The sequence below is a fragment of the Squalius cephalus genome, assembly GCF_949319135.1.
Source record: "Squalius cephalus genome assembly, chromosome: 1".
Taxonomy (NCBI): Eukaryota; Metazoa; Chordata; class Actinopteri; order Cypriniformes; family Leuciscidae; genus Squalius; species Squalius cephalus.
In genome coordinates this window covers 42,654,876-42,681,057 of record NC_137122.1, presented here as the reverse complement: position 1 = coordinate 42,681,057, position 26,182 = coordinate 42,654,876, and the positions used below count along the sequence as shown (strand labels likewise).

The window sequence follows — 26,182 nt, the reverse complement described above, 5'->3', positions numbered from 1 at the left end:
ATTCCTTATAAGATTCAGGGAAAAAATAGACTCCAGAAAGAGTGAACAGCCAATTATTTTTCACACCCAAAGCGAACAAAATGAAAGAAAAGCAAAACATACTTTAAAAAAGGACAAAAGTTTTTAAATCCCTTTTCAGTTTTTAAAATAAAAAAGACCACCAATATAACACCAGCAATAATCATAATAACAGCCATTAAAAGAACATTATGATATCTGCCTCCTTTGCAGGCTTTTGAAATCATATACTGTATGCGTGCAGGTTTATATGTGAGAAATACATGTGTGTGTGTGTGTGTGTGCATGCGTGTGTGTAAGACTGTTGACAGTCCTCATGGTCCCATTCACAATAAGCATATCATTGCCATTGACAATACAGTAATATAAATAATCTTTTTCTTGGTAATGAATGTTTCCCTCAGATCACAGAGCGGGATGATCTCCCCTCCTCATAAGGAAGCAGAGAAGAGCAGCTTCTGGTTGGAAAAGACAGACGTACAGACATGGGACGCGACCAACCGTCATTGCCTGTTACATTAGATTTTACCCTAACAAGTGGTGGATTAAGAAAGACTAAAGCATAGAAAGAAAACAGACAGAAAACAAGAAACCTTTTGTCACAGGAATAGATATAACAGAATAAAATTGCACTAAAAACTGAAACGAAACAAAACGTTTGGTCGGGAGACACAAAGTGCAGGTGCACCGATTGAAAAATGTCACGTGATTGACGTGCGGTGTGAATTTCCTCTGCAGTTGGGGCTCGTCTCAATGGGGTTTTACACAGGGGGGGGGGGGTTATTCATTTATGCAAATCACACCCTGTATTTATACAAAAACAGCTAGACACTGTGCCATTTTAACTCTTCCCACTTGAACATGCTTTCCTCATCCACGACTGGCCAAAAGCAATGACGGTTTCTTTAAAAACAGCTCTTTTTTTTCTCCACTGAAAACATGTAATAAAGGCAGGTTGTTACGTCTTAGAGATGCAATGCATGCAGAGTAAGTCAGTTCGAGACTAGATGAGCCAATCACAGGCAGGAGAGGCATGAGGTCAGCAAGCCCTGTGGAAAAGCCCTTTGAAAAGTTCTGACATCACAGGGAGGGAATGAGGAAAAAATGTGCTATGGCTCTGAAAGTGTTAAGCTTGGCTATGATTCCTCAATCACTTCAGGACAAGTGAAGAAAAGCAAAACAAAAGAGAACAAGGATGATGCGAAAGAAAGAGTAAGGGACCGATATCTGCGAGTAACAAAGCCAGAATGTGGGGAACTATGTGTGACTTATCAGAAAGGAATCATGGCAACAGTAGCCATGGACATGGTAACCAATGACAACTATTGTTATTCACAAAGAAATCAGTATCAACCCCCCATAAAAAAACAACAACAAAAAAAACACACGATGAAGGTCTGCACAGAAGCCACAGAACCTCCGTGAAATGAACAGACGAGCGAGAGGAGGAGAAGAGAAGGAGGGAAAGGAAGCCAACATTAAAAAAAAGAAAAGATGATACTGATGGCTTAATTTTCCCAAGAACATTGGCAAGAAATAGTCTCAGTTCTCAACAGTAGAACATGATATTTTACAGCAGATGATCCTATTCCATCTTGCTCTTTCCTCCGTTCAACCTGCCTGTCGCCGCTTCTCTTTTACGCAATATATTTCTCAAGTCAAAACAAGACCTTTTTCTCACGACAGAAAACAAAATAAAAGTCTAAGCTCATTAAATGTAACATCATTTGTCTTTGAATGAATTAAAAAAGAAAAGAAACACAAGCATTGACTTTATATTTCAAAAGATATTCAAATATAAATTCCCAACATTACAAAACACGATTTGTAACTGATCTTAACGTTCAAATTACAGTGTACATACAGATCGCCAACTTACAATACTCCAATGAAACTCAAAACCACTTATATATACACACACAGATCAGTCAGTGCCCATCGTAGAGATTCTCTTTCTCTCTCTCTCTCTCCATCTCTGTTGGAATGAAAAAAACAAAAACAAAAAAAAAAACACCCAGAACAGCACAGACCAGTAAAGAGACACCCTTCGAGAGAGACATAAAGAGAAAGAGACGGATACAGAGAGAAGCAGGGTATTGATAGAAAGGGTGAAAGATGCAATTGTTTCAGAGAGCAGGAGCTGTGTGCGGTATGCAAAGAGAATAGAAAGTCTGACGGCCCCCATTAATGGCGTTATGATAAGATGTTAGAAGCCCAAACTAGCGCACAGCTTCCCAGCAAGAAAGAGAGATGGACAGATAAAACAAAGCTGAAGTTTTCAAATGTACATTTTTCCTCTTTTTATCTTGTTTTTTTTTTTTTTTTTTTTTTTTATGTATATATGCATGTATATGTTTTCGCAGGATGTCTGGAGTTATCTTTATCTGAGACTCCACGCTGCTCCATTATTCTCAATGATGGCTGCAAAAAAAGGATTACTGACCATCAGTGGACATCAATAGGTTTAAACATGGTAAAAATAAATGCATAAAATTATTTAAATACCTTCCATTATTTTTTAACAAACTCAAAAAATGGTCTGTTCAATATATTAACATTCATGTATCGAGAATTCTTTTGAAGGTTATATCATTTCAAATGATCTTTTAATGAAAATATAAACATTTCTTTCATTAAAAGGTCATTTGAAATTATATAACCTTCAAAAGAATTCTCGACACATGTATGTTAAAATACTGAACAGACCAAATAATTATGATTAAGATTTAGTTTTTGTTGGAAAAAAAATAAAATAAAAAAAATATATACATATTTTTAAATATTAAAAAAAAAAACATGTTGAAGGAATAGTTCACCCAAGAATAGACAGCAGTAGTTTTCAAATCTCATTTGTACATGTACATTGAGATGCATTGCCAATACCAATATGCCAAATAATATGCACATGCACAAATTCAATTTGAGAATAACCATTCAAAGATCTTGCACAAATGTGAGTCATATAGACTATTTTAATGGTGTGTTTTTTTGTTGCCGTTTCGCAGTTTGACAACCTCTGGTCAACTTTTCTGGAAAAGTACAGCTTAAATATTTTTTTTAAAATTAATATCTTGTTTTTGTGTTTCATGGAAGAAACTAAGTCATATATGAAGGCGAGTAAAACTGTCATCAATTCATTTTTGGGTGAACTATGCCTTTAATTGCTCATTTGACTTCCTCTAAACTTATTTTAGTCACTTTTCTTGAAAACTATAATTTCTTAGATTTTTTTGTCATGTGTTTGTTTTTTTGTACCTGTCCCTCTCAAGAGCCCTGGTAGTTGGCCTGGAAGCGTGCCGTCTCCTCAAAGATGAGCTCTTTCAGCTTCTCTTTAGGAAGGTCGTCCAGCTCCATGTTGAAAGTGAAGGGCTCCTCAGCCACCGGCTAAATTTGCAAACAATATGAAATGCTGTTAGGCTTAGCTAACAGATATGGGATTGTACAGATGACAGATTGAAGGGGAGTGAAATGGATGAAGCTGGAGAGGGGAGAGAGAGATACCTCATCAGAGGGGTCATAGTACTGCTCCAGGTAGGGGTGGGCCAGTGCTTCCTCCACGGTTATACGTTTGATGGGGTTAAAGGTTAGCATGCGGTCCAATAAATCCAGAGCTGAAACGCAAAAGGTAGAAGTACATAAAGAAGTTCCACACTACTACGTTAAATCTATGATTACAAAAGAACTAATTCATTAGCCTATAAATCATGCACAGCTAACAAAACACACACCGATAGGATGTACACGTACAAACGCAGTAGTTCATTTTTCTTTTTTAGTCTTTCCAGCCAATGTTTCATTAAACATACTTGCACAAGGCAGCCAGACCATCAAAAGACCATTTGTTGACACCCACATTTGTTCAGTACTCCCACATGCACACACACTTGTATATGAGGTTTACAGGGACTCTCCATAGACGTAATGGTTTTTATACTGCATAAACTGTATACCCTAACACTGTGTCTGCAACAGATGTGACAGTTGTCGTGTTGAATCGCGCCGCAAAAACTGGCAGCTGTCTACACTAGACTCGACAAAGTGACCGTTGCGAATCCATTCATTCTTGTGTCAGAAGAAGTGCGAGTGCTTGAAGTAAAACAGAAATGGAATGGGACATCAGTTGGGAATTTGTCGTGTCGCACCACATCCAAAGTAGACCGCATTACTGAATATAATGGGTTCTCTTTAGATTTGTCACATCACGCCACTGGCGTCTGCTGAAAACACAGTGTTACACTAACCCTACCAATCACAGAGAACTTTTGGCATTTTTTGAATAAAAACAAAACAAAACAAAACACCATTTAGTTAGTCCCATTCACTAAACATTCCTAAAGATCCTAATGCTTGACCTTACCTTTGTTGTCTGCTTTGGGGAACAGCTTGGTCCATGGGATTTTCGGTTTCTGGGGTAAAGACTGGAGGTAGTTCCTGGCCTTCATGTTGATGATGCAGTTTAGATCATCTTGAGAGGGGGAGCCCAAAATACCTGGTTGATGGGGCAGGAGCAGGAAAATGAACACATAATGAACGAGCTAAAATGTTTGCATGCCCATATGAGTCAAATAACAATACAGTGGTCATCAACTGAAAATCATTGTTTCTACAATCTCCTTGGGTTTGCTTGTGTAAAACGGACAGCAAGGAAGAACATGATGCTGAATAAAAAAATAAAATGCTAATGCTAAAATGCTAGTAAAATGTTTAACTAACATTATATTTGTGCCTGGTTAAGCTTTTCAGTTTTTAAAAGGGAGTAGAAAATTCTTCTGAAAACAGTATTTTGGCATAAATTCATTCTTGTTAGAAGATTCTTAAACCAAATATAGTTAAACAAAACTATATGCAAAGAAGCAGCTAAATGTGAGTTCACTTGCAAAGGTAAATCATTATTTATATTAATTATATTAATAATAATACATTTTAATGATTGATTAAAGACATTTTTGCTTACTTTCATACATTGGTCATTGGTACTGTGCTGGGTTGCCACTTAAACACAGTAATAAAATATATATAATAATATTTATATAATGTAATATTTTATTTTAATATAAAATAAAATTTTACTAAATACATACTAAAATAGATTTCATGTCAAAAAGATCCACAGATCTACTGCTTTAGTATATGGTCTTGACATAAAATGTAATTTATTCCTGTGATTTCAAAGCTGAATTTTCAGCATCATTACTTCAGTCTTCATGCTAATCTGTTGCTCAATGATTGCTTGATATCAATGTTGCAAACGGTTGTGCTGCTTCATATTGTAGGGGAAACCATGATACATTTTTTACAGGATTATTTGATGAATAGAAAATTTGAAAAAACTTTTGATCAATTAAATGAGTCCTTTAATAAAAGTATTAATTAAATCTCCCTGACCCAAAACCTTCAAACAATAGTGTACTAGTGCACTTTTATGCTATTTCTGAACCTAAGCCCAGGGAAGTTAGCTGACAACATTGCACACTGTTCAGAAGCCGATAGTCTATTCTCTTCAGGGTGTTTCCTGCCCTCACTGATACAGTGCGTCACTCCTTACTACATGCAGATACATCAAAGTTCCTTTTTTATATGTTATGCTTCAGGTAGTGCAGATTTGAGAATAAAAGAGAAGTCGGAAAAAGAGGAAATTCCAATTAGCATTACACTCATGTTCTTACCCAGTATGTGGTTGAGCTGGTCCAGATAGTGCTTTCCAGGGAAGATGGGTCTGTTGGACAACATCTCAGCCAGGATGCAACCCACAGACCATATATCAATGGACATGGTGTAGCCCTGAAAGATAAAGAGATCATGTCAAATTATGCATCCAGTTTATATCTTAAATGCTAAAGACAAACACACATGCACAAACCTTGGAGTTGAGCATGATCTCAGGGGCACGGTACCAGCGAGTAGCCACATACTCTGTGAGGAATCCAGTGTGGTCATGTTCTGGATCGGCTATCCGTGCCAGGCCAAAGTCACAGATCTATGGGTGAGGAAATATAATCTCTATACAGCCCTCCAACAAGCAATTTTGCTTAAAAAAAGACCATAACTTCTATATTTAGCTTCATTAGGATCATTGCCTTCAGATTAAACAAAGCACAAGAACTATATTACTAAATTTGGTCCTGCGTTCCTCAAAAATATCTTCACCAAAATAAATCTATCGTGAAAAAATTCCACTCATTAAAATCAAATTAGTTTTATATTCATTTAATTTTTAATGTCAGGTTCAAAGCTGCTGTGTTATTACCAATTGTTTACTAAACACTACTTCTTATATTAAAGGGATATTTCACCGCTGTGAAGATGAATGTGTATTTAAATTGGGTCATTTATGTAGTAGAAATGTGAAATTATTTTAGAAGTTGGTGCCTTCTAGACTGAGAAAAGCCAGAAAATGTATTTTTGGCTCATGTGGATGAAAGACAACAACTCCCAGAATGCACTTCGCTGCCCTACGAGGCCACTCCAAAGCCACGCCTACCGGTTACAGAGGGCAGTATCGGAAGAAATGATACAACTATGCTGCGTTCCAGTCCAAAATTGTCATGCCCTTCACTCGCTAACTTCCCTTCGTCTCGTCCACTCGGATGTACGTCATTGCGAGTGCCCACTACTGGCGGAAACTGCAATGGGCTGAACTGAAACGTCCTAAGCCCTTGATCACTTGGAATCAGCTGTGGAGTTGATTTATTACTTACATTTTTTTCCCTTTAATAATTTGTTTAATGCGGCATCCAAATGTTTATAGGTGTGTTTGGGTTGTTTTAAATTAAAAAAAAATTATAATTAATATATATCATAGAGTTGTCTGTGTGGTGGTGATTAGACGAGATATGTGGTGACGTCACAATCGTACTGCATTGTGGGACATATAGGTGCCTGAAGTGTACATTTGAAGCAGACTCGCTCCCTCTGTCAAAATCGAGGGAACGAGGGTCTGTCCATATAAACTTCCATCGTCCACTTCACGAAGTGGAACGCACTTCAAAATGGCGGCAGGGATGTCTAACAGTGGACGGGAACGCAGCACTAGGCTACTAGTTGACTCGAAACTGAAAAGACGCCGTTTTATCATGAGATCCCACCCCCTATGGGCGGGTTGAAAACATGTGGAACGAGCTCCTACTACTGACTGTAGTCTCTAGCCTCTGGCCAAAAAAGCCTCCGATGACGCAAAATGATGATTTTTGCATCATCTGAGTTTTTTTTTCAGACACACAATACAGAAATCTCTCGTCTCAGGGGGACATGAGGGAGGGAAGCACGGTCATTCGAAAATACTACCGGGTTTCTACTGATACAAAGCTTAATGCTAATCGGTGAAGTATCCCTTTAAGAGTTTTATGTTTGGTTTGGCTGTTCTGACCTTGAGGTCACAAGTGGTGTTGATGAGAAGGTTTGAAGGCTTCAGGTCTCTGTGCAGGACATTGGCAGAGTGAATGTATTTCAGCCCTCGCAGGATCTGGTACAGAAAGTAGCAGATATGGTCGTTGCTGAGTTGCTGTGTCTTCAGCAATTTGTAAAGATCGGTCTCCATCAGGTCCTGTACGATATAGCTGAAACGCAGTTAAAGAACTACAACGTAATGCACAATATAACAATGAGATATACACACTATGTTCAAGATACATTTTGGCCTAATGCATTGTGAGCCAGTTGATGTACGTGTTTAAGGATACACATCCCTCATAAAGTCGATGCGGCGAGCTCTCAGGATGTCATTGATGCCTATGATGTTCTCATGACGGAACCGCAGGAGGATTTTGATCTCCCTCAGGGTGCGCTGGCAGTAGGTCTGATGTTCAAATGGACTGATCTTCTTAATGGCCACTCGGATCTTATTCACATTATCAAAAGCTGAGCTGCAGGCGGCAGGAAAAGAGATGATGGGAAGAGAGGAGAGAGAATTAAGAAAAAAAAATGTGCACGTATTTAACTTGTATAGAATGTGGAATAATGTAAGAAACAAAACAACTGATTTAGTGGCACAATTGAAAGTAAATGGAGGTTAATTTTACAAAATTGTTTGTCAACCTCAAGCCATACTAAATATTATATGAGCTGTTTAATTTTATATAAGGTGTCTAAATTGTTTAAACCTCTGTTATGTGTGTTTTATAAATAAAATTTCAATTATTATTTTTTAAATTAAAGGTTTGTGTGTGTATATATATATATATATATATTTATATATACACACACATACATTTATTACAAGACATATAATTTAGATTTATTAAATGTTTATCAAATTAAACATCGAATCAATACATAAAAATGACAACATTTTTATATAATTTTAAAATAAAAACCTGTGAGATTGCACAGGCCAAAGTATCCATACATCTGATGCGTTTAAAACTACTTAAGCGCACTGTATTTGTGGAAAACACCAAGTATCTAGATTCTATATATTTTTTCTTCTTCTTACGCAGCAGTCTGATGGCCCTAACCAAAGATATCCATAGAAGGCCTTAGTGTTTTATTACAGGGGGTTTGTTTACATCCTCCTGCTAAACTTGACAGTCATTTTGAGGATGGAGGGCAGACCAACCCGCTCAACTCTGAATTCTGCACCTTATCTATTTTAATGTTTACCATCATTTTATGACAGGTTATAAGCAGTTGACATTATATTGTAAAAATGGTGGGTATGTATTTTTTACAAAAACCGCAAAAATATTTCCTAAAACACTTAATCCACATTTGGCCGCATCGTAACCACGCCTGTTTTACGAGCTCAGAGTGAGATGTCAGATTGCTAGCTGTGGCGCTAACAGCCCTAGCGTGCAGATTCAGTATGCAAACAACTAAAAAGACTCCTAAAATCAAGAGTGACAAGGGACATTCAACGTCTGAACTAAACGCCTGTTCTCAATAACACAGATTCACATGCAGCAAGACACTGTTTGTGCCTTTAAACCAAGTGAGCTGCCTACTTAGATAGGATTTTTGAACATTTTAAACGTGCCTATGATGCAAAAAAGAAAGAAAAGATGTTTATGTAGGCAGTTCGCTGTGTTCTGAAACACAGCCAATGTTGAAGAAATGGGATTTAATCCAATGCATTACTCGAAATCTATTGTTAGCCCTGATATTCTGGGAAGGATATGCACAAACTTGTTGAGCCAAACTAACGTTAATTATTCTGTTGATTTCGAAACAACGCTTATAATCTGCTTTTCTGTCCATGAAATAGAAATGCGGAATGCTATTTGTTTTCGGCGAATCAACACCCTTTTTTTTCTTTACTACGAAGAGCTGATCAGTAGTACTAGCCCACTAATTCTCGCCCCGATCCAACAGTAACTGTTATCTCCCCCGAAGTGTGCGACTGCAAAAACGAGCAGTTTCCGCTTACCAGACCATTCCATAGGCCCCCTCCCCGATGTACTGGAGGTCGGTGTATCGGGGGCCAACGTCAAAATTTTGTCCCTTCACCGACTCCAGGCCAGGCTTGGATCCCGCCGCTCCATTCGCTCCCCCGGGTGCGACGGCTCCTCCAGTCCCGGCGGCGCTGCTATTCGAGCCCGCGGCTCCAACCGCCGCCGCGCTGCTGCCCGATTCCGCCATCGTTTCTGTCCACAAATCAGTCGACTTCGCTCAGTCTTTGGCGGGAGGGGGGCTCGTATTTGCCTTTAGATCAAAGACAGGTTTATTGGATAGCAAAGGCTGCCGTTATACGATGCGCTTTCTTGACAGTCGAAGAGGAGTCGTCAAGGCCCCCCTGTGGATGCGAGTGCGGAACGAGCGTGCATCTAAACCAAACGGATCGTGAGCGCGAACGCGCATTTCTCCTGTACAACATACGGGGGCGCGCGCTGCGCGTGAAAAGCCACAAAGCAGACGCATTTACACAGCGCTCGAGTGGGTGTGCAGAATGCCTCCCACGGTTACGGTTAGTAGGCACTCCGGCGTGATTTACAGTTTGTGGTTGGAAAAAAACTAAAGACAGAAGAGGGTATCTCAACAAGAGATGCAAGAGAAATAGTATACGAACTTGGCATATTTTCCATCATTATATATTATAATATCATTTTAGTGTTGTCAAATCGATTAATCGCGATTATTCGCATCTAACATAAACGTTTTTGTTTACATAATATGTGTATATATTATTATATTTATATATATATTATATACATGTCTGTACACACACACACACACACACACACACACACACACACACACACACACACACACACACATATGCATGCATGTATAAATTATGTGATACAGTATATACACACACATACACACAGAGACATATATAAAATATATACACATGTATTATGTAAACAAAAACCTGTCGATTTGACAGCACTACAGTATATATATATATATATATATATATATATATATATATATATATATATATATATATATTATATATATAACATTTATAATTTAATGCGTTTAAACCTGTCCCAGAAGGAATAAATTATGTGCATTATATTGGGTACGACTGTCCTTGTGATGTATAAATGAAAAAATCTACTACCAGAGAGATTTTACAGATCATACAGCAGAGCACCCTAGTGGCTGGTGATCATTACAGTAAGTCGCATGAATTGCGTCACTGAAGGGTTGGGCTGATCTCTCACTTCCTGGTTACTGCAGCGCTGGGTTTCATTGATTTGGAATGAAAACAGTTTCCCGTTACTGGGTTGCATCGGTGCAAGTAGCGCTTAGTCTTCTTGGGCTTCCGTATTCTGCCGGTACAAGTGGAATCTGGTTTGTAAATTACTGTAATAAATGAATGAATGAAATTAATTTACATTCTGAAACTGTAGTACTGATACAAGTTTGACAGCTATTATCGACAGCTTTTTCATTTCTTAATAATGTACGTTTTCTTGTAGTACCTTGTATTTTGTCTTGTGATTATTACAATTATTATTATTATTATTATTTTAAGAAACATCACTGACTTTGTGAAATTGAAACGTCAAGTTTAAATTAATGGTTTATTTGAACCCATTTTCAGCAGGAAGAACGCCATTAACAGCATTCCCAGGCTCTGTTCATCAACATCTGTCTACATGTCTCCTGTCGCGCACATTAAGGCTCGTTGTCCAGTATATCCTGGCTCAGACACAAGCCGCTTTCCTGTCCCAGATGACAAAGTTGACTGGAAGACAGACTGGCCCCAGTACAGCCCTGTTAACTATACGGCCTCCACTGTGCTGAAAAAGCCTGTTTGGGCTGACCCAGAGATTGGGTGAGTAACAACATATGTAAAACGCACCGTGAGTAATGAAAATAAATAATCAAATAAATATATTATTTTATTTGTTTTCATTATATAACATATACAGTGAGGAAAATAAGTATTTGAACACCCTGCTATTTTGCAAGTTCTCCCACTTGGAAATCATGGAGGGGTCTGAAATTGTCATCGTAGGTGCATGTCCACAGTGAGAGACATAATCTAAAAAAAAAATCCAGAAATCACAATATATGATTTTTTAACTATTTATTTGTATGATACAGCTGCAAATAAGTATTTGAACACCTGTCTATCAGCTAGAATTCTGACCCTCAAAGACCTGTTAGTCTGCCTTTAAAATGTCCACCTCCACTCCATTTATTATCCTAAATTAGATGCACCTGTTTGAGGTCGTTAGCTGCATAAAGACACCTGTCCACCCCATACAATCAGTAAGAATCCAACTACTAACATGGCCAAGACCAAAGAGCTGTCCAAAGACACTACAGACAAAATTGTACACCTCCACAAGGCTGGAAAGGGCTACGGGGAAATTGCCAAGCAGCTTGGTGAAAAAAGGTCCACTGTTGGAGCAATCATTAGAAAATGGAAGAAGCTAAACATGACTGTCAATCTCCCTCGGACTGGGGCTCCATGCAAGATCTCACCTCGTGGGGTCTCAATGATCCTAAGAAAGGTGAGAAATCAGCCCAGAACTACACGGGAGGAGCTGGTCAATGACCTGAAAAGAGCTGGGACCACCGTTTCCAAGGTTACTGTTGGTAATACACTAAGACGTCATGGTTTGAAATCATGCATGGCACGGAAGGTTCCCCTGCTTAAACCAGCACATGTCAAGGCCCATCTTAAGTTTGACAATGACCATTTGGATAATCCAGAGGAGTCATGGGAGAAAGTCATGTGGTCAGATGAGACCAAAATAGAACTTTTTGGTCATAATTCCACTAAACGTGTTTGGAGGAAGAAGAATGATGAGTACCATCCCAAGAACACCATCCCTACTGTGAAGCATGGGGGTGGTAGCATCATGCTTTGGGGGTGTTTTTCTGCACATGGGACAGGGGGACTGCACTGTATTAAAGGGACACTCCACCCATTTGCATTAAGCTTTGCATTGTTAGAAACCCAGTCATACTATTGAATGGTCGTGCAACACTCTCTCATTTTCCCCTGAGATGGGAGAAATCCGTTATTTACCTTTTACACTTCCTCCTACAATGACGCAAAAATCGTCATTTTGCATCATTGTAGGAGGAAGTGTAAGAGGGGGGGATTTCTGTTGAGACTACAAGCACTAGTTCCTCATCTTTCCCAGGGGGCGGGACCCGCTCACGCTACAGACCTATTACAGATCAGTGGGTGGGACTTTACTCTCTGAAACTGAAAGCAATATCCTCCATCTTGTTTGAAGCTAAGCTAACAGGCGCTGTGGAGACAGATGTAAAGTTATGACAATAGCGGAGGAGAGTGCTCAATATGATATAGAAGAAGAGGATTTCGGAAGTCTGATGCTTGAATCAGGTATTTGTGGCTACCTTTACAAGCCGCATTATAGCGAAGAGCAGCCGAGGCAGAAGACCTGCCTGCCGCGGACGAGGAGCCCGGACTGGCTCGAGTTAGGGCGGACTGGTGGCGCCGGTGATCTCACTATGCAACTCATAGACTGTAAGATGCAACTACGAACACAGAGATAGAGTCCGTCTGCGGCAAAGAATTTCAACGATGACAATTTCTCCTGGACGAAATCTCTGAATCAGACGAGGACACGGACGTTTGTGTTGAGAACTATCCTAGTTTCGCACCGCATATGTTCTGACTGAACATCCAGGTACCATGCAATAATTCACCTTTTCGAAAGAAATACAAACGACCAGTAATGCACTAATGAGTTCGCCAACTAACTAGACATTTTGTGTGAAATGAATTTCAAGCTCTGGTGGTAGCTAGCCTTGTAGACGGAAGAGTGATTTCTCTTATAGGCAGATATGCGCTTTCTGGATTAGTGGGAGTGGCTTGCGGAGCTGTGCAATGTGGTGCATTGTGGGAGTTGTTGTCTTTCATACAAATGCGTCCTGAAGTTATTTTTTGTCTTTCCTCAGTCACGAAGGCACCAAATTCAAAATTTATTTTACATTTCGACTACATATATGACCCACTTTAAATAAAAAACAATGTTCAAATGGGTGGAATGCCCCTTTAAGGAGAGGATGACCGGGGCCATGTATTGCGAGATTTTTGGTAACAACCTCCTTCCCTCAGTTAGAGCATTGAAGATGGGTCGAGGCTCGGTCTTCCAACATGACAATGACCCGAAGCACACAGCCAGGATAACCAAGGAGTGGCTCTGTAAGAAGCATATCAAGGTTCTGGCGTGGCCTAGCCAGTCTCCAGACCTAAACCCAATAGAGAATCTTTGGAGGGAGCTCAAACTCCGTGTTTCTCAGCGACAGCCCAGAAACCTGACTGATCTAGAGAAGATCTGTGTGGAGGAGTGGGCCAAAATCCCTCCTGCTGTGTGTGCAAACCTGGTGAAAAACTACAGGAAACGTTTGACCTCTGTAATTGCAAACAAAGGCTACTGTACCAAATATTAACATTGATTTTCTCAGGTGTTCAAATACTTATTTGCAGCTGTATCATACAAATAAATAGTTAAAAAATCATACATTGTGATTTCTGGATTTTTTTTTAGATTATGTCTCTCACAGTGGACATGCACCTACGATGACAATTTCAGACCCCTCCATGATTTCTAAGTGGGAGAACTTGCAAAATAGCAGGGTGTTCAAATACTTATTTTCCTCACTGTATATATTTTTCAATCCAAAACTGAAACTGAAAATTTCCCTAACAGATTTAAAAATGCACAAGAGAATCATAGTGGTTAAAATTAAAACGGTATACCTGATAATGTTTTTAAATATATGTGTAAAAGTTTCTTTTAATTCATTTAGACTATTTACACTTCCTTTAGCGCATTTTCCCCACTGTTCAATTCCTTGGACGGATCTGTGGACAGGAGAAGCCACGAGGGCCAATATCGTATCCAGAATGGAAAACCACTGTGAGTCAGAGTCAAAGTCAACTCACCTTTATTTATATTGTGCTTGTATCAAAGCAGATTCAGTGTAATTATAAAAGTTCAGTTCAGCTATAAGCGGCTCTACTGAAGACAATAGTGTAGTTATTCAGCTCGAGTCAGTTAAATGTTGATTCAATCCAGTTCAATAACTGTCGATGCTGCAAAATTAATCTATTATGAAATGAAGAGATTCAAAACATTAAAATACTAGGTCATCCAAAATATTGAAATATTTGCAGTATTTACAAGGCTTGATCTGCTGCTTATTAAAATCTACTCGCTGTAAATCATCCTCAGTAATCCACATGGAAGAACTGGACTCGAGGGCAGAGGATTACTGGGAAGGTGGGGTCCAAACCACGCTGCTGATCCAATAGTTACCAGGTACTAGAATGTATCATAATAAATGGTAACCAACCTTTCAACTGCAGTCTTTCTCCCATTTGACCGGTTTTACAATTCCATGCATGCAAGGTATTTTGTGTTCAATGTGGCAGAGTTCACATGCTTAAAACAATCACCCATTCCCGTTTCCTGTGGCTGCTTCATACAGGTGGAAAAGGGACTCGAAAGGACAACTTGTCCACCACACTACCTCACAACTACCCATGCTGCAATTTGTGTCCATCAAGAGGTTGGACTGCGGCGAATGGGCAATCCCAGGGGTGAGTATAAACTGCGATGCTAATGTAAGCATTTATCTATTATATATTTTTAACAGGGACCATCTCACACAATAAATTTTGAGTCAAATTTTCAGAATGGTTATTTTGAGTGAGCAGCATGGGTGGGGTGATTTTTAAGCTTCTTTTTTTTATTTAAATTCATTCTGCTAATGTGCTAACATAGGGTTATAATCTTTTGTTGTTGTGTGTTCAGGGTATGGTGGACCCTGGGGAACGCATTTCTCAAACATTGCAGCGCGAGTTCTCAGAAGAGGCATTGAACTCTCTGCAAGCGTCTGCAAGTGAGAGGGAAAATATCCAAAAGCGAATCACTAAGCTTTTCAGCTCAGAAGGTCTTCAGGTGAGATCATGTGTGGTTTTCAGTGTCTAAAGGTGCAGCCATTAGTGAAATTTCACGAGAAAAAAGCTGCATTGTCGATGGTGTAGTGATGCATGAATCACACCTCACAATGAACAATGGTAAGTGTGACCACACCTTAAGCGTTGCAATGCTTTATAACTCAGCAACTTTTTCTATAGGTGTATAAAGGTTATGTAGATGATCCAAGAAACACAGATAATGCTTGGATGGAGACAGTTGCGGTCAATTTCCATGATGAATCAGGTAAAAACAGTATATTGATGAAACTTATTAATATAAGTACATTGTTCTACCCCACGTGTTTGATTCAGTTTTTATCCATCTAGGCAATAGTGTAAGTGAGCTTCCATTGCAAGCAGGCGATGATGCTGGTCAAGTGAGTTGGATTGATGTTGACTCCTCCTTGGCCCTCTATGCGAATCACTTGCATTTCCTGGAGACCGTTGCTAAGGAAAGGAATACCCACTGGTAACTGGTAAAAGTGCCTTTCTGCTGTGACAGACATGAAAGAAAATCTAATTTGACAGAAGCATAAGAAGAACTGTAGCTTGGAGACATAATTCAAATGGAAACTAGAAAAATCAGTTCTGGTGCTGGCACATATTAATATGGAGTGTGACCCATCTCAACACTGCCAAAACTTGCATTCCAATAAGCATGGCTATGGAAAATGAGGGCTTACTAATTATTTAAGTCATTCTTAGACTGAACTGAACACTATTACCTGAATAAGAACTTGATCATCTTATGCATGTACTGTCTCTAATAACCAAATGAATAAGCCATATCGTACACTTACTCTGTGTGTTGCTATACCTTTTGTCTGCTGTGCTATATTTCAATAATTTAAAGAAAAGTCATTGGGCATCTGTGATACTTTGATACTGAAGTGGTTCAATTTCTTTTATTTTGACATACTCAAAAGCAACTACTAGAGCAAGAAATATGACAAGGTTTTTAGTCTGCTTGGTCTGAACATGAATAGTGTGAATTCTCTGAAAGCCTGTTTCTTTTGAATTGTTATTAAAGGGATATTACTGGTTCAATACAATTTTCACGAAAAAATGAGGGACATCAAGGCACTTCAGTTGTGTATATTCACACATTGCCTTTTTCAACAGATTTGATGTCATCAGTAATGCTGATATGTGAAACAAGGGAAAATAAATTGACGTTGGTTTTAACCTTGCAAAAATTGCCAGTCATTGTCGACTGAGCCATGTCGACATCACTGTTTATATTATAGTCTTAGAGTTCAATGACTCTTTCAGTTTGTATGTGCTGCTAGATTCAACATTTGGACATTCTGTAAAATAGCTATATATATATATATATATAATATATATATATATATATATATATATATATATATATATATATATATATATAAAATGTACGGCGGGTAAAACAAGTATTGAACACGTTACCATTTTTCACAGTAAGTATATTTCTAAAGGTGCTATTGACATGAAATTTTCACCAGATGTTGGTAACAAACCATGCATAGATGTCCATAAATTAAGTTATGTTTAATAATGTTAAATGACACAGGGAAAAAAGTATTGAAGACATGAAGAAAGGGAGGTGCAAAAAGGCATGGAAAGGCAAGACAATCAGTAATTAGAAAGCAATCCTGCCCCTTGTCAGTGCAAATGAATATCAGCTGGTTCAGTCTCAACTGATGGCCTCTTATTACCAAGGTGTCACACAAGAAACATCTCATGATGGGTAAAAGCAAAGAGCTCTCTCAAGATCTTCGCAACCTTACTGTTGCAAAACATACTGATGGCATTGGTTACAGAAGGATTTCAAAACTTCTGAATGTTCCAGTGAGCACTGTTGGGACCATAATCCGGAAATGGAAAGAACGAACATCATCTCACCATAAACCGGCCACGACCAGGTGCTCCTCGCAAGATTTATGACAGATGAGGTAAAACAATGATCAGAACAGTTCTTAAAGAGCCAAGGACCACTTGTGGACAGCTTCAGAAAGACCTGGAAATAGCAGGTACAATTGTTTCAAAGAAAACAATAAGTAATGCACTCAACTGCTATGGCTCCACGCCAGACTCCATTGCTAAAGAAAAGGCATGTTGAAGGTCGTTTAAAGTTTGTTGCACAACATTTGGACATGCCTGTGAGAATATAGTTTGGTCAGATGAGACCAAAATTCAACTCTTTGGATGCCATAATACACACGTTTGGAGGAGAAATGGCACTGCACATCACCCCAAAAACACCACACCAACAGTGAAGTTTGGAGGTGAGAACATCATGGTGTAGGGCTGTTTTTCAGCATAAACGGTAGGCTACTGGCAAACTTCATATAATTGAAGGAAGGAAAGATAAATGGAAAAATGTACATAGACATTCTTGATAAAAATCTGCTGCCATCTACCATGCAGGATGATGAAGATGAAATGAGTTTGGACATTTCAGCAAGACAAAGAACTTAAACACATGTCTTGTCCAAATACCCACACTTTGCACTTGACCACTTGTCTACTTGCATGATGTATTTTCTCTATTTGGCCCAAGTGTTCAAGTAGGTGTAAAGACTGCAAATATGTGTAGAACTTTTGATTATTCGATGGGACACACTTATAGTCTTGCAAAAAAAAATGCAAGTGTTTACAGAGCTGTTATTTATTATATTTTCAATACTTTGCATTTAAAATAAACTTCTGTCTGTTCAGTAGTCAGTAAATGTCTGTTCAGTAGTCGCTATGTAACTAACAGAAGACACATTTTAAATTGTGGTGCTTCTAATTAAGTGATAAAAACAGTTGCAAATGTTGTACAAAATAGGCCTACACATACCATACTCATCTTTGCATCAATAAAATGTGTAACACATTATGATTTTACTACCAAATTAAATGTATCCAATTAATTTAAATTAGAGTGGAATGTTTTCCTCGACATCTCGCGATTTCGGGGCACATGAGCTCCCGAACATAATGCATGATGGGATACGCTTTGCCTCGAATACCGCTCTGAAGCGAAGTGTACTACTGTGCATTAAGGGCACTGCAATTTGGTACAAGATTTGAACGTTCCGTGGGCCAACTCAAAATTTGCTTAAAATTCCAAGGACCAAGTTAAGCCAGAAAGGGTAACGTGCATTTTGCGGTAGTAGCGCCAAGAAGACTTTGGAATAGCTTCCATTACATGTTAGGGACGCTGACTCTGTACACGTTTTTAAAGAACAACTGAAGACTCATTTGTTTGCCATGGCCTATTCTTCCTTTTCATGATATTTTTTATTCTATTAGGCCTACTATTGTACTTTTTTTGTGTGTGTGTATCTATTCTATAGTCTACTCTATTTTACTGAGACATTGGTCAACGTGTTGTTTTAATAGTGCTATACAAATAAAAGTGACATTGACATTGAAGACTTTGTGTGGAAGAATGGGCCAAAATCACACCCGAGGAATGCATGCACCTAGTTTCTCCATACAGGAGTTATATTGAAGCTGTCATTAGCTTTTGTACTAAGTATTAAATCAATTTAAGCAAGCGTGTTTGATACTTTTTCCCGGTGTCGTTTAACATTATTACACTCAACTTAACTTATGGACATCTATGGTTTGATTTCTTTGCATGTATGGATTGTTTTGATCTATGGATGGTTGTTACCAACATCTGGTGAACATTGCATGTCAATAGCACCTTTAGAAATATATATATATATATTTTTATATTGTGAAAAATGGTGACGTGTTAAATACTTATTCTACCCGCTATATATATGTGTGTGTGTGTGTGTATCAATGAGATTCCATTACCATATGAAACCTGTGAATCAAAATATACAATGTAGTGACTCAAGTTTTCAGAGCACCTCAAAATTTATAAGAATTATCTTTAGTGTATGATTGTGTCCTTGACAATCATGATTTATCGTTTACATTGAAAGCTTCTCTACCATGGTCTATGATTCAAGATTCTGTAAATTATTCAGGTGCGAATATAAACATTTTGATAGGCTCTAACTGATTACAAAAATGCAACACTGGTTTATATAAATACAAGCAGCAAAAAAAAAAAAAAACAAGTTCATGAATATGCTAATTTCTGTACAAGTTCATGAATATGCTCATTTCTGTACAGATTTTTATATGCAAATATCTAAACCTACTCATTTTATTTTTGTTGGGAAAAAATATCACCAGTTTGAAAATACAAAACTACCACATAATTAGGAACAGTCCTAACAGTTTCAAATACATTTACAAGATGTAAGAAAAAGTTTGTATTGAGGAAGGAATGTGAAAGCTTATGAGAAACTAGAACTAAATGCTGTAACTGGTCCATTCACAGAAGTACTGATGTTGTGCAGATAAAAGTTGGCCAGCAAAAAAAAAAAAAACATTAAAAAAGGGAGTCTATACAGGTGTTGTTTCTGATGCTTCCAAATGTCCTCCTGGACTGGAAAGTCAAAGGAAGTAGTCAGCCACAGGTTTCTTAGAGGGGAGGCCTCTGGTTTCCTGAGGTGCAGCTTCAAATATGATAAACTCCTTCTGGAGATGCTCATCAAGCTCCAAAATGGCTGCCACGTTACCACACCTAAGAAAATATAACAAGAGAAGGAAATAAAAAAACAGTTCCTGGTGAGACGTTTCTCAGGAGCTGTAAATTAAGTAATGCAAAGCAGCATGCTCACGTCTAAATAATAATTTGTACAAACAAGTTATGGAACCACTGTAAGAGTGAAAAAAACCCCCACACACCTATAACAGTAGTTTGGCGCAGACCACACAGTTAACACGGTCTCACTGAAATGCCACTTGTAGCCCTCCATCACCAGCTGATGAGCTCTGCAGATCATGCTGATATCATTGGCGGCATTAAACTGTGCCACCACATCACTGCCAAACAGATATCCAGCCCCTCTTGGACTCACTCCCCACCCTGTGGTGTCTAGAAACAAGAAAGGGAGCAAACAATCTTAGGTCTTTAGCTCAACATATTAAAGGTCCTTCCTTTATGTTGCATTTTATTAGTCTCTCACCCTCAGGGTCAGACCACAGTAGGTCACACATGGGTCCATCATGAGGAACTTCCTGCTTTCGGTCAATAGTTCTGATCTGATCCAAAGTTTGAATAGATGGAGAAAGCCCACCATGCACACAAAATATCTGGGGAGCAAAAACAGTATACATACAGTACCATTAAAAAGTTTGGGGTCAGTAATTGTAAGAAGAAGAAGAAAAAAAACCCTTTTATTCAGCATGGATGCATTAACTTGATCAAAAGTGACAAAAAATTGTTTTACACTGATACAAAAGATTTCTATTTCAAATGAGTAACTGGACTGGAGTAATAGCTTTGCCATTACAGGGACAGTTCGATTTTAAAATTAAATTGTAATATCGTTTTTACTGTATTTTTGATCAAACAAATGCAGCCTTGGTGAGCATAAGAGACTTTCTCTTTCACACACACAAAAAAACCCTGAACTTTTGAAAGAGAGAGAGTGTGTGTGTGTGTGTGTGTGTGTGTAGTTGAGCGCAAGAGAAACTGTGTGTGTGCGTGAGTGTATTAGAGATACATCGATGTACAGTACCAGTCAAAAGTTTGGAAACATTACTATTTTTAATGTTTTTGAAAGAAGTCTCTTATGCTCATCAAGCTGCAGTTAAAAAAAAACAAAAAAACAAACAAAAAAAAAACAGTAATATTATGAAATATTACAATTTAAAATAATGGTTCTCTTTTTTAATATATTTTAAAATGTAATTTATTTTTGTGATGCAAAGCTGAATTTTCATCAGCAAGTACTCCAGTCTTTGGTGTCTTATGATCCTTCAGAAATCATTCTAATATGATGATTTGATACTCAGTTATTATCAATGATGGAAACAGTTGTGCTGTTTAATATATTTTTTTGGAATACTTTTTTCAGGATTCATTGATGAGTAAAACGTTAACAGCATTTATTCATAAAAACAACATTTATTCAAAATAAAAACATTTCTAACAATATAAATCGTTACCATCACCTTTTATCAATTTAACGCATCCTTGTTGAATTAAAGTACTAATTTCTTAAAAAAAAAATAGTTATTGTTCCCAAACTTTTGAACGGTAGTGTATATTGTTACAAAAGATTTCTATTCTAAATAAATACAGTTCTTTTTAACTTTTTATTCATCAAATAATCCTGAAAAAAGCATCTCAGGTTATAAAAAAAATATTAAGCAGCACAACTGTTTCCAACATTGATCATAAATCATCATATTAGAATGATTTCTGAAGGATCATAAGACACCAAAGACTGGAGTACTTGCTGATGAAAATTCAGCTTTGCATCACAAAAATAAATTACATTTTAAAGTATATTAAAAAAGAGAACCATTATTTTAAATTGTAATAATATTTCATAATATTACTGTTTTTTGTTTTGTTTTTGTTTTTTAACTGCAGGCTTGATGAGCATAAGAGACTTCTTTCAAAAGCATTAAAAATAGTAGTGTTTCCAAACTTTTGACTGGTACTGTATCTGTCGATTTTTGATCAATTTAAAACTATCAGAGGTGGTATTAACATTAAGTGTCATGCGCACAGAAGTCATTGGCACATGCCGCTATGCTAAGTGGCACATCCAGTGGCAAATACTGTTGTCAATGGCATGTGCCAATAAAACTTGTGACATGTGCCGATGGATTGCGTCATGTGCCACTGACATTTTTGCGGAGCATGTCACCGCATGTTGTGGCACCTTCAGTAGCTCAGTGACACATGCCACAGTCTGCTGCCCATTATGTAGATGTTGTAAGATATGCACTAAACAGCAGAACGACATTTAATTAGTTGTTTTCAAACAGAGTTTATTACATCCTGGGGCAATCGTTACAACCATTAAGCTTTTCCCTATTTAATATCTGCCTTGTGGCTTGTTGTATGTTTTTATTATAAAATATATACGTTTAAAAAAAAAAAAAAATTTCACAATGTAATTAAATACATATTGTAAATACACAGTTGTTTTGATAACTCAACAATTTATTTTTCTATTTGCATAGGATTGATAGTTCAGCTGTGTCTTTTGGAATTATAAAAATTTAGATAGGTGGCCACAACTAAAAAAGTGAAACCAGCAGGGATATGTGCCACCACAAATTGACACTTACCAATCAGGTATTTCATACTGTAAACTACCATGACAGAAAATGCCACAAACCATTATAAAGTGACACCTATCATTCTGAAATGCATTATGAATAAAATTATAAAACTGGGACCAAGCATTCAGAAGTGTATTGGAACTTGACATTGTCTCTTCACAATGTAAAGTAGGTCTCTAGATATTATATTTAACTTGTTAAAAATGGTATTATTTCTTATTACATAATTCCATAAAAAATATTTGCGACATATTAAAGCCATAGATAAGAACCTTTTCTAACGTATAACTGAAACAAATAAACACGCAACACGTGGATCTTCATCAAATGTCGAAGTTTTGGTTTATCTTGCACTGGCCAATGTTACATTTATACCGACACTTACCGGCGTGCACGCAAAAATAAAGGTTTACAGTAATGGATGCGATTTATTTATTTCCTAGAATGAGCAGTTTGCATGATCAACAACATACAGTAGCGCTGGTATTACAACAATCAGTGGCAAATGTCACTCAAATACAGATTTGCCACAAACTGACTAAAAATATTACAGATTTATAAATGCAATACAAAAAATACAAAAATGCACTCTTTCATTAGAAATAGTTCACTGACAAGGTTTGTACTGTAAATATCCCACCTTTAATAGTCGAGTATATTTACAGTACAAACCTTGTCAAGTGAACTATGAGGGCAAAAAAATAAAATAAATAAATAAAAGCAGACAAAAAACAAAATCATTATCGAGATTTTGCTTTTAGGTCATATAATTCAGCCCTAGTGCGCACACATCTAAAACGCGCGACAGTTCACTTCTTCTTCTTCAGTTCACTTCTTCTTTTTCACTTCTAATTTATAATGAAAAAAGCCTGTCTTGGCAAGTATCCTTGTAAACATAGTCTGTTATGTCTTAAGCTGGGTTCACACACTGTACGATTTTGGCCACAATTTGGCCGTCTGAGACAAATTTAGTTTGACAGCCGATTAATGACCGTTGGGACAACATTTTACCTCTGACGAAATTCTTGCAGTCTCAGAAATTTTGACTCACAGTCCTGCAGTGTGACTTCTCCTACGACGACTGTCAAATTGGCTTTGCTTCTTAATTTATTTCAATTCGTGTTAAGTCTTAACAACGTGCAAAGAAAAAAAAAATCTATTTTAACGACAAAAGTTCAAATAAGACAGCAAGTAACAAATATTGGTATCTGTCAATAGTTGTTTGTTAAAATCAGTATCGGCCCAAAAAATCCTAATGGTGCATCCCTAACGTGTGTGTGTGTGTGTGTGTGTGTAGTAAAATGTAAAAGTTATAGAAAGTGGAAAGATACTAAAATATAAGAGGACCTACCTTGCCATCAACAATGGCAGAGAGGGATAAGTAGTCAAATATCTCTGTGCAGTACCTCCAGACTGTAACAGAGCCATATTTTCTAAGACACTCGTCATAAAAGCCATACACTTGTGTGATCTGCCTCGACTCGTGATTCCCTCTGATCAGCGTTATTCGGTCAGGGTATCGCACCTGAAGGCATAAACAAAGAACTGAGAATAGAACAGACTACAGAGTGTAGAACAACTTTAACGCAGCTATAACATTACAAGCAAACAAGATTCAAGAACTTCTGGACAGATATTGCACCTTAAATGCAAGCAGCAATAGAAAAGTCTCGACGCTATAGAACCCTCTGTCCACAAAGTCCCCCATGAAGAGGTAGTTTGTCTCTGGAACTTCACCCCCCACCTGAAAACCCAGAGGACAACAATCAGAATCAAATGACACACGCATTGGGTTTAAAAAAACTGATCTATCAAGGGCAATACAAATTTGAAAGTAAATTTACTGTGAATTCAATGAATGCCATGTTGCATGCTCAATTGCTTACCCTAAATAGCTCCTTTAAATCATAAAACTGCCCATGTATATCTCCACAGACCTGCAAACAAAACAGTGATTTAGTTTCAATTGCATAATCCTATGCAAAGTTAGTTATATATTACATTTATAAAGAAATACACACTGTGACAGGAGAATCTACCCTCTGAACATTACTCTCCTCCACAAGAATCTCCCTACAGAGCAAAACAACGACACTTGCAACATTAATTCAATAATCAACTCTATACAATCAGCAATAACCATTTAGATGCATATAAAAAAAACGAATAAGGCATGCACAATGAGACATCTGGTCTCTTGAACACCTGAGTGTAGGCATTACCTCGCTTTGGCACACAGCGCCTTGACCTCATTTTCCTTGATAAGTTCACAGCGTCTGAGTTGCTCGATCTGTCTGTCCAAGTCAATGACGTCCCCCATGATGACACACATGCATACACTCACAGAAATACTCCTCAATGTGAGGCTGATTAAAACCCTGTTACTGGCTCTCCAGTCCTCAGTTAGTCTCACAGAGACCACAAACACACTCCCCCTCCTGAGAAATGAAGAGACTATGAGGCCGTGCACATAATTACACACATCCAGATGATCCTGAAAGATGTCAAGATGAGAAAATAACTGCAAAACAGAGGCAGACACGCACGCACGCACGCACACACACACACACACACACACACACACCATCAGAAATGCTAAACAATCAAATGTATGCTTGGAAATCAGACTAATCTCCCGAGTCTTTCAGTGAGTTTAATTATAATATAATAGTAAGACTATAGGCCAAGTTGCATCCGAGGACTCTCATATTCATATTTTACATTAATTTAATATACAGAAAACTTTTGTTTGTATGTTAAGTTACATTAAATCTACACTTTAATTGCGTGGTAAGAGTTTCGGTATTAGTGTTAATTATGCATTATTATCATTTAAAATAATACTAAACTCATAGCAGGACTTTAAATGTAATATCAATGTAACATGTTTGGCTAACTAACAAATGAAATAAAACAAATTGAACTATATCTTTAACTTAATTTGAAGTATTTTAACCTTTTTTGTTTGTTTGGTTCAAAAACTAGCATTTCTAATACATTTGCAAAGCCTGGTCTACAAAGATAGTGTTCAGACAAAGCTGTTAGCATAAATACTAGTAACGTTAATGCTTTGCTGTGTGTTTTAAAAAGTTTTCTGTCAAAATAAGAATTGCATTTCACACGCTGAAATGTACATATAAATGCATATAAAATACCTGGGACTTTAGATTAAATTCGTTTAGGCATCCGTCGTTTCTTTTGTAGACGGTAGTTGGAAAAGCGGCGTAAGCAAGTGTGACCGTCGCATCAACAAGCCCGTATCAAACGTTCGGCTCTTCTTTCAAAATAAAGGTGCCGATCACCCGTTCTACATGACAGCATACATTAATTGCTCTTATTAATGACATATGTTTAATTTATTAAAAAATTGACAGCGAGAGAGGGAAAACCATTGATCAAGATACTTATTAAAGAGTGTTTTGTCATAATACACATGTACGTTTAAACCTCAAATGTAAGATATGTTATGATAAGACATGCTTTAACCCATAGTTAAAGTTAATTACATTTAAGAGGACATTATAACTATGTTAATAGAAATTAATTAAAGAAATACCGTTTTGTTCTTGTGTTCTCTTTCCAGAATGACGGTTGGAGTGTTGCTATTTTGAAATCTAATGTCGCTCTTTTTCCTGTTTGAGAATGTATGACGAAACGGACTGTGATTGG

The 26,182-nt window shown here is 37.5% G+C and overlaps 3 protein-coding genes across 7 annotated transcripts; 1 reads left to right on the top strand and 2 right to left on the bottom strand.

The window, feature by feature from the left end:
• Positions 1 to 367: 367 nt before the first annotated feature.
• On the bottom strand, positions 368 to 9,821 carry mapk3 (mitogen-activated protein kinase 3). Its single transcript, XM_079851576.1, has 9 exons — positions 9,380 to 9,821; positions 7,698 to 7,880; positions 7,385 to 7,574; positions 5,879 to 5,995; positions 5,685 to 5,799; positions 4,376 to 4,507; positions 3,520 to 3,629; positions 3,274 to 3,402; positions 368 to 2,439 (listed from the first exon to the last, which is right to left on the bottom strand). Exons 1-8 carry the CDS (start codon positions 9,589 to 9,591, stop codon positions 3,283 to 3,285), a joined length of 1,179 nt encoding a protein of 392 aa, XP_079707702.1. The 5' UTR covers positions 9,592 to 9,821; the 3' UTR covers positions 368 to 2,439; positions 3,274 to 3,282.
• Positions 9,822 to 10,596: 775 nt separating this feature from the next.
• nudt9 (nudix (nucleoside diphosphate linked moiety X)-type motif 9) lies at positions 10,597 to 16,634 on the top strand. 2 transcript variants are annotated; one of them, XM_079851696.1, is made up of 8 exons: positions 10,597 to 10,752; positions 11,009 to 11,239; positions 14,223 to 14,312; positions 14,628 to 14,714; positions 14,884 to 14,995; positions 15,210 to 15,356; positions 15,536 to 15,620; positions 15,704 to 16,634. In XM_079851696.1, exons 1-8 carry the CDS (start codon positions 10,661 to 10,663, stop codon positions 15,847 to 15,849), a joined length of 990 nt encoding a protein of 329 aa, XP_079707822.1. In that variant the 5' UTR covers positions 10,597 to 10,660; the 3' UTR covers positions 15,850 to 16,634. The 2 variants fall into 2 exon arrangements, with proteins under 2 accessions (XP_079707822.1, XP_079707821.1); XM_079851695.1 differs by having other exon boundaries at positions 11,006 to 11,239.
• Positions 16,635 to 19,219: 2,585 nt separating this feature from the next.
• On the bottom strand, positions 19,220 to 26,143 carry ppp4ca (protein phosphatase 4, catalytic subunit a). Of its 4 annotated transcripts, none has more exons than XM_079883151.1 (9): positions 26,070 to 26,143; positions 24,736 to 24,951; positions 24,535 to 24,586; positions 24,400 to 24,450; positions 24,156 to 24,257; positions 23,865 to 24,038; positions 20,398 to 20,524; positions 20,117 to 20,306; positions 19,220 to 19,952 (listed from the first exon to the last, which is right to left on the bottom strand). In XM_079883151.1, the coding sequence occupies exons 2-9, from the start codon at positions 24,843 to 24,845 to the stop codon at positions 19,823 to 19,825; spliced, it is 936 nt and encodes a 311-aa protein (XP_079739277.1). In that variant the 5' UTR covers positions 24,846 to 24,951; positions 26,070 to 26,143; the 3' UTR covers positions 19,220 to 19,822. The 4 variants fall into 4 exon arrangements, with proteins under 4 accessions (XP_079739277.1, XP_079739280.1, XP_079739278.1 ...); XM_079883154.1 differs by having other exon boundaries at positions 24,736 to 25,034; positions 26,070 to 26,124; XM_079883152.1 differs by lacking the exon at positions 26,070 to 26,143 and adding an exon at positions 25,669 to 25,776.
• Between the last annotated feature and the right edge of the window lie 39 nt (positions 26,144 to 26,182).

Coding starts and splice junctions, on each gene's coding strand:
- mapk3 (XM_079851576.1), bottom strand. CDS start 9,591: ATGGCGGAATCGGGCAGCAGCGCGGCGGCGGTTGGAGCCGCGGGCTCG. Junction 5,996..7,384: donor ACACCACTTGTGACCTCAAG/GTCAGAACAGCC, acceptor CCTCACCCATAG/ATCTGTGACTTTGGCCTGGC. Junction 3,403..3,519: donor ACTATGACCCCTCTGATGAG/GTATCTCTCTCT, acceptor TTGCAAATTTAG/CCGGTGGCTGAGGAGCCCTT.
- nudt9 (XM_079851695.1), top strand. CDS start 10,661: ATGAAAACAGTTTCCCGTTACTGGGTTGCATCGGTGCAAGTAGCGCTT. Junction 11,240..14,222: donor TGGGCTGACCCAGAGATTGG/GTGAGTAACAAC, acceptor CACTTCCTTTAG/CGCATTTTCCCCACTGTTCA. Junction 15,621..15,703: donor CAATTTCCATGATGAATCAG/GTAAAAACAGTA, acceptor TTATCCATCTAG/GCAATAGTGTAAGTGAGCTT.
- ppp4ca (XM_079883151.1), bottom strand. CDS start 24,845: ATGTGTGTCATCATGGGGGACGTCATTGACTTGGACAGACAGATCGAG. Junction 24,451..24,534: donor GGGTAGATTCTCCTGTCACA/GTGTGTATTTCT, acceptor TTTTGTTTGCAG/GTCTGTGGAGATATACATGG. Junction 24,039..24,155: donor TATTGCTGCTTGCATTTAAG/GTGCAATATCTG, acceptor TTATGCCTTCAG/GTGCGATACCCTGACCGAAT.